Genomic DNA, 7,622 nt, shown 5'->3' on the forward strand with positions numbered 1-7,622 from the left:
CCTGATGGCACCTGGTATTTCTGGCCACTGTGTGATACAGAGTGTTGGACTGGATGGGCCTTTGGCCTGATCCAACATTGGTGTCTCTTATGTTCTTAAGGCTAGGTGAGAACACATACTAAGTACAGTAGCCAAGATCACTCATGAGCCAAGCATCAGAAGTCCTTTCCTTACCATTGTCTGGCCTGAACATCTTCGGAACAACTTTGCCACTGTTCAGTAGCGGTGGAGTTTCAATTTCATTTCTTTCTGCCTGTGCAGTAGATGAAATGAATCCCCCAATTATAAAAATTATGGAAATAAAAGAAATGGATAAAGTTAATACGTTACTTGCAGGAAAGTATGATTATGTGTTTAAGAAAAGATGGCAGAAATTAGATAGTTGGTCTGAAATGTATAGATAAGAAACTCCAAAAATGATGTAAATGAATATACTTTTGTGTTACTTTTATATTAGAAAAAACCAAAATAAAATACTTAAATAAAATGTGGGATTCGCTGCCAGAGGATGTCATGATGGCTACAGGAACAATCAGCTTTCAAAGGGGGGTTAAATAGATTCATGGAGGATACGTCTATCAGTGGCTCCTAGCCATGGTGGTTGAGAGGAACCTCCACATTCAGAGGCAGTTAACCTCTGAATCCCAGGGCCAGGAGATAACATCAGGGGAAGGCCTCGGCCACTGTATGAGATAGAATGCTGGACTAGATGGACCGCTGGTCAGATCCAGTAGGGCTCTTCTTCTTAAGGCTGCACAAAAACATGGACAAAGGAACACCAAACAATATAACTATTTTAATTTATAATCCCTGGCTGATTAATTTGATCACTGTTTATTTCTATGACTAGCTACCAAGCAGTGAGGGAGGGGGAAAGTAGGGCTCCCATGAGTAAAATACTGCTGGTTTCACTGTACTGCACTGTTTCAATACATGGAAAGAAACCCGACAAGCAGGTTTGACCTCACAAACAGCTGAACAACCCATCCAAAAACTGGCTCCCTGCTTGAAACCAGCGAAGTGGTAGAGTTCAGACATCTTTCAACAAACAGAGAACACAAGAAGAGCCCTGCTGGATCCAATCGGGGATCTAGTCCAGCATCCTGTCTCACACCGTAGCCAGCCATTTACTCTGGAGGACCAACGAAGAGGGCACAGAGGCTGAGGCCTTCCCCTTCTGTTGCTTCCCGACACTGGGATTCAGAGGTTTGCTGCCTTTGAATGTGGAAGTTCCTTTTATTCACCATGGCTAAGAGTCACTGATAAACTTATCTTCCATGAATCTGTCTAATCCCCTTTTAAACTTGCAGTTAACTGACCGGCTACAAACCCTCGTTTGAAATCTTGGTTTCTTTTATTGCTCTTCTGACAGATGTCTGGCATGCAAGTGGGAACGGTGGGAGAATCAATCTCCAAGAAATCTCGGACCAAGCAGAACCCCACAGGGTGTCGCTAAGAGGAGCAAAAGAAAACCTTTCCCGGAGCCAACAAGTGGCTGAAACCTCTAAGATTCCTCAGGGGCCAAAGATGCCTCAGGAAAACCAGCTAAGGAAAACCACAGGTAAATCCACTTTTTGTGGGGTGCGCAAGGAAATCCTTGATGACACGTCGCTGCTACCTAAACCCCAGATTTTCCCTGTGATTGGAACGGCTTTAAGACAGAACTCAGATGGAGAGACACCATATCAGTGTACCGAGTGCGGCAAATGTTTTGCGCGCAAGAAACACCTTATCGTACACCGAAAAACCCACATTGGGAACACCCTCTATGACTGCTCGGCATGCGAGAAAAGATTTGCTTGGATATCGGACCTGACCCGCCACCAGAGAATCCACACCGGGGAGAAGCCCTACGCCTGTCCGCTGTGCGGCAGACAGTTCAGTTCCCATTCCAGCCTTATTAATCATAGGAAAACCCACGGGGGGGAAAGACCGTTCCCATGCCCAGACTGTGGGAAAAGATTTGTGTGCAAATCACATCTCACGAGGCATCAAAGAGTCCATCTTGATAGGAAATCATACGCCTGTTCCGAGTGTGGCAAAAGCTTCTGTCAGATCTCGCTTCTGATCCTCCACAAAAGCACGCATGCCGAAGAGAACCTCCTTTCGCAGCCCCTGGAGACGCTGGACTTTCAGCCCGAATCTCTGTAATGCGTTGAGATGGTGTCAGTTGTACTGTTCTCCTCTTGACTGGTTGCAGTCCTGCACATTTGTGTGTCCACTATGGTATCTTCCTCTTCAGGACCAAGCTGCGTGTTTGGGTTTTTAAAGAGCTGCATCCAGGTTCCCCTCACCCCACTTGGGTCCCCCTCAGCCACACAGCAGATGGAAGGGATGGCTTTCAAAGAAGAAAGAAGAGCCCAAACAAGCTTGGAATGCCTCCGACGGGGGAAGGAAGGGCTCCCGTCTCCCCCCCCCCAGTCACTTTCCACACCGAAACAGCACTGGGGGGGGGGGAGTTATTTCCCCAATTTTTCTGCTCTGTGTGCATAGAATACTCCATGTGTAGAGGCAAAAATGGGGAAATAACTCCCACCAGGCACTGTTTCAACCTGGGAGAACAGCTGGGGAGGGGGAGTCAGGAGCCCCTCCACCCCCCCGTGGCAGCGTTCCAAGCCCATTTGGGCTCTCTTTTATTTTTGCTTTGAAAAGCCATTCCCCACGTCTACTGTTTGGATGTGGGGAACCCAAGTTGGGCCCAGGGAATGTGGGGAACCCGGACCTGACTCTTTAGAAACCCAAATGTGTAATTTTGCCCTCACAGGGTAAGACCTCTACAGAATCTTGTTGGTTCTTATTCCCCTTTGTCCTTGGATTTGTTGGCTAGTCCCGCGTATCTTTGTGTCGCTTGCCCGTTTGATGCCTCCGTTTCTTGATTCCGTCCTTGAGAGGCAACATTTCCTTTGTTCTGGTTTCAGCGCCAGCCTGGGTTTTTGGCCCCTGCAGTCTTGGTGTTGCTTGCAGTTTTCATACCTTCCTCTCTTCAGACTCTTTTTTTTGAGGCTAGAAGTATGGTAAAATGTTGTTGTTCGTCTTGATTTTAAAGCTTATTTGCAGTCTCCGACACTGTACAAATCTAGTCCAGTTGAAATTTTAGACTTGAAAAGTGATCGGTAAGTTCTTCGGGAGGGGGGGATCTGTCCTTTTACTTTACGGCACTTTGTACAGCACTGTGACAAAGGATGACACTGTATAAATCAACTGTAATAATAATAAATCCAGAGTTGCTTTTTAAAAATCGGTCAGTTTGTTTGCTCCTGGGCACTCGATGAAATTAACACATGGAAATCACTGCCACGAGAAGTGGTGGCGGCTACAAGCATGGACGGCTTCAAGAGGGGACTGGATAAACATATGGAGCAGAGGTCCATGAGTGGCTATTAGCCACAAGGTATGGATGGAACCCTCTGCCTGGGGCAGTGATGCTCGGTGTGTAGAAATGCATTTTTTCTTTGGAGGTTTGAAATGAACAAAACCTTCACTCTGAATTTTAAAAGTTTTTTCCTGTCTCTAGGTAGAGAACAGGCAGGAAGTCAGTTCAATTGTTTTACAGACTTCCCTCAGCCCACCTTCATACAAATGCGAATAGGTCTAGACAATGGGATGGTCAAGCTCCCCACTTCCAAGCAGGGAACAGAGATTTGGAGGAATTAAATACTAGAGAGATTTCAGGAAGGAAATTTCTAGAATCTTCAGGAAAAGCTTATCTGACTGGCCTGACCTGGTCAGTGGGTAGAGAAACAGATATGATAAAAACTCCTTGCAGCAAGGGGAAGGTCTCTTTGTGCTGAGTCCACAAGAGCAGACAGAATTCTTAACTGAGGTCTGAAGGCAGCCATTTAATCATGTGCTGTCCTGGAGAGCTGCAGGAAGCTTCAAGTTAATGAAGCTCTGTAGAGATCTGTAACTTCCTAAACCTAAGGAGCCTGTCTTATATTTTAACATCTGATAGGGCATGTATAGAGAAAGGACAGAGGAATTATGTTTTACCCATTACTTTTGAATCCCTTGCTCAATCTGGTGCCGTGCTAAAAATATGCTTGTGAACATTTTCTTTTTAACACTTTATAACTTTTGATGCTGGTAGTGGTTCTCTGTACCACATAGACCTCCGCTGTCTCGGACATGCTGTTTTAAAAGGGGAGTCGGGGGGGGGGACGGCAGTCAGTGGGCAAGTGTCTATTTCTCCAAAGGTGCACAAGGCAGTAGACTGAGAAGGGAAGCTGGGAGTCCTGACCCAGCTGGCAATTCCTACAAAGGTCAGGTGTCGGGTTACTGGAGAGAGAGAAAAGCCTCTCCAGGTGTTGGGGAAACCTTGGGAGGGCAGGGTGGAACAGGGCCTGCAGGCCAGACCCTGCCTGTTCCAACACACTCTGTATTCTTGGTGCTTGGGGGGCAACAGTGGGAGGCCTTCTGCAGTTCTGGTTCCGCTGATGGACCTCATGATGGCACCTCCATTTTGGCCACTGTGTGACAGAGAGTGTTGGACTAAAATGGGCCACTGGCGTGATCCATCAAGGCTTCCCTTATGTTCTTATGTAAGGTCCCAGGTTCAATCCCCATCATCTCCAGTTAAAAGGACTGGCCAGTAAGTGAGGAGACAGAGCCCTCTCTCTGCTTGAGACCCTAGAGAGCCACGGCCAGCAGACAATACTGACCTTGATGGACCAATGGTCTGATTCAGTACAAGGCAGCTTCATGTGTTCACGACTCCCACCTTGCCACAGATCCAGCGTTCTTCCTCTACTGTGTACGTTTGCTGCTTTTTTAGTGGCCACTGCTCTTGTACCTGTAAAAGCTGCTGACCTGCTGACTCCCAGGCTTAGTCCCCAACGTCACCCCTTAAAGGGTCTCAGATTACACTTGCGGGAAGTTACTTTTCTCAGGCAGGAGTAGACCAATTGACCAAGATGGTCCAACGGGCGTGTAAGTCGGAAGACCTGAATAATACCGATATACTTAAATACACACACGGCACACACAGAGATGAAATGCAAATAAATTTTTTTTTATTTCAGCATTGGGGGGGGATTTCCTTCCGCTAGGGGGCACCTGTCTCGACCAAACGTTTTCCCTGTTTGACAGAACGCGGTCCGATAATAGCTTATGGGATTGAGAGAGTTGCAGAGTATTGCTGTGGTATTTTTAAAAAAACAAGATGGGACAGGGACAGGTGACAAGCCCAGTCCCCGGGGGAACCGATGCCACCAAGAGGGCACAAAGTCCTTTGATTTAAATGCAAGTCTCGGTCCAAACATTGCTCAGCCGCACTGGCATGTTCGCAAACGGACAGAGAACAGCCAAGGCAGGGCCTCCTCAAACAGTGCTGTTTTTTTTAAGGTCTGCTATACACTTGAACTTCGCAGAGGCCCACTCTGACCGCGTGTTCAAGGTCTGGACATCAACTACTTCACCGTCCTGAGAGCAGATAAAAAAGGGATGTTGATTTCAGTCCCAAGACCCAGAGGATTTAACGGGACTTATGTAGTTTGCTTCTCTCAATATATGTTTTTTTAAAAAATGTTTTTCTTAACAACATATCCCCACCTTTGAAGTGCAGACAACCCCCACCCCACCCCTTTCTGAACATTAAGAGCAGCCCTGCTGGATCAGACCAGTGGTCCATCTAGGCCGGCAGTCTATCTCATGCAGTGGGGAACCAGTTCCTCTGGAGGGCCAGCAACAGGACACAGAGGACGAGGCCTTCCCCTGATGCTGCCTCCCAGCACTGGGATCCAGAGGATTAGGGCCTCTGAATGTGGAGGTTACCTTTAGTCACCACGGCTAGTAGCCACTGACAGAACTCTCCTCCATAACAGGTTAAAAGTTGTTATTTGCCCTTGCAGTCCACCTTTCTCACGGGACTCAAAGGCAGTAAGATAAAAATTGTCATTCAGTAGAACTTGTGTTTTGAAATAATGATGGGAAACTTTACTCATAGCAAATTCCTCAGCCCCTCCCAATGGCCTCGCTTGCAGGTTTGTGATCTTGCCCAACAGAAATTACTTTAAACTAATTCTCTCTACTGACAACTAAATAGAGAGAGAGAGAGAGCATCTCCCCTCAAGTAGTGAGTAGTGACCAGTTTATAAATCTGCGTAATAACATGATAAAATTTTCCAGGACTGTACCACTTTCACCAACAGGGAGAAATTCCACTTTTGAATGATCCCTTAGAGGGCAAATGAATTAATTAAACTGCATCTAGAAAAGTACCAAGCCAATGAGAAATCTTCAGCTTAGCCTCATCCCCTATTTTTCTTTGAGTAAAGAAGCTGATGGGCAGTAGGTTCAGGATGGAGAAAGGAAACACTACTTTACACAGAGTGATTAAAATGTGGCATTCCCTGCCGGAGGATGTAGTGCTAGCCCAAGGAATAAACAGTTTTGAAAGCTGTTTAGATAGATTCATGGATGAGAAGTCTATCAAAAGTTACTGGCCATGGTTATGGCTGAAATGGATAAAATGACAAGAAAACTTAATAATATGGAGGCAGAAGAATTTTTTGCAGACTGGAAAGACTTTAAAGACTACTTGGAGAAATATTGGGATGTAAAAGACAATTTACTTTGCTTTGAGAATTATTGAAAGCTGAAAGATAGCAGAAATTAGATAATGTATAAGAATAACAACTAAAGGATGATACCTGTGGATGTAAATAAGGTAAAAGGGAGGTTTGAAGAAAATTTAAGAATTGGGCTGGAGGTTGGAGCACTGTGGGAAGCCAAGAAGGGGGGGGGGGAAGGATATATAACTGTATAAGATTTGATATATGGATGGACTTTTTGTTTTTTTAATATATCCTAATAAATTGTTTTTTTTTAAAGTTACTGGCCATGGTGATTGAGGAGAACCTCCACATTCAAAGGCACCAATCCTCTGAATCTCAAAGCCAGGAGGCCACATCAGGGGAAGGCCTCGGCCTCTCTGCCCTGCTGTTGGCCATCCAGAGGAACTGGTTGGCCACTGTGTGAGACAGGATGCTGGACTAGACGGACTATTGGTCTGATCCAGCAGGGCTCTTCCTGTGTTCTTAAGACCTGGATAGGCTGGACCTGGCCCAGGCTAGCCCAATGCCACCAGATCTCGGAAGCTAAGCAGAGCGGGCCCTGGCTAGTCCTTGGCTGGGAGACCATCATGGGAACCCAGGGTTGCTATGCAGAAGCAGGCAATGGCAAACCACTTGTTTGTCTTACGCCCTGAAAACCCTATGGGTTTCAAGCCATATGTCAGCTGCAACATAACAGCGAAAAGGAAAAAGGAAGAAGAGTCCCCCCCCCCACCTCAAGAAGAGGAACATTCCAAACGCAACCTTGTCCTCTCACTATCAGACTAAAGTGGTATAGTCCAAAGAAAGTTTCACCATGTGATTCTCTGCACTGGCACTTGGTTAGTAAAGGAAACAAATGGATTATCTGGCTACAGCTTACTCATCTTTTCTGGGATCCCCCCCCGACACTAAAACAGCCATAAATCTTTCCTGTTGTCAGAAGCTTGGGACTCTGGCAACCATCAAGAGCAGAAGCCGGTTCTACACACAGGATCCTGAAACTGGGTTTTCAATCTATTCCCCTTCTCGTCTTGTTTCATCGCCGGGGGGGGGGGGGCCCCCCTAAACCCC

General features: G+C 46.4%; 1 protein-coding gene across 1 annotated transcript in view; it reads left to right on the forward strand.

Moving 5' to 3' along the window:
* Positions 1–2,355, forward strand: part of LOC107122454 (zinc finger protein 397-like) — a 20,829-nt gene extending 18,474 nt beyond the window's left edge. Inside the window, exon 5 of the mRNA XM_015425556.1 lies at positions 1,373–2,355. Within this exon, the coding sequence (XP_015281042.1) occupies positions 1,373–2,151 (779 nt within the window). The 3' untranslated portion in view covers positions 2,152–2,355. The remainder of the gene's footprint in view (positions 1–1,372) is intronic.
* Positions 2,356–7,622: the final 5,267 nt, after the last annotated feature.

This window comes from Gekko japonicus, unplaced genomic scaffold, assembly GCF_001447785.1.
Source record: "Gekko japonicus isolate JY-2015 unplaced genomic scaffold, Gekko_japonicus_V1.1 scaffold729, whole genome shotgun sequence".
NCBI lineage: Eukaryota > Metazoa > Chordata > Lepidosauria > Squamata > Gekkonidae > Gekko > Gekko japonicus.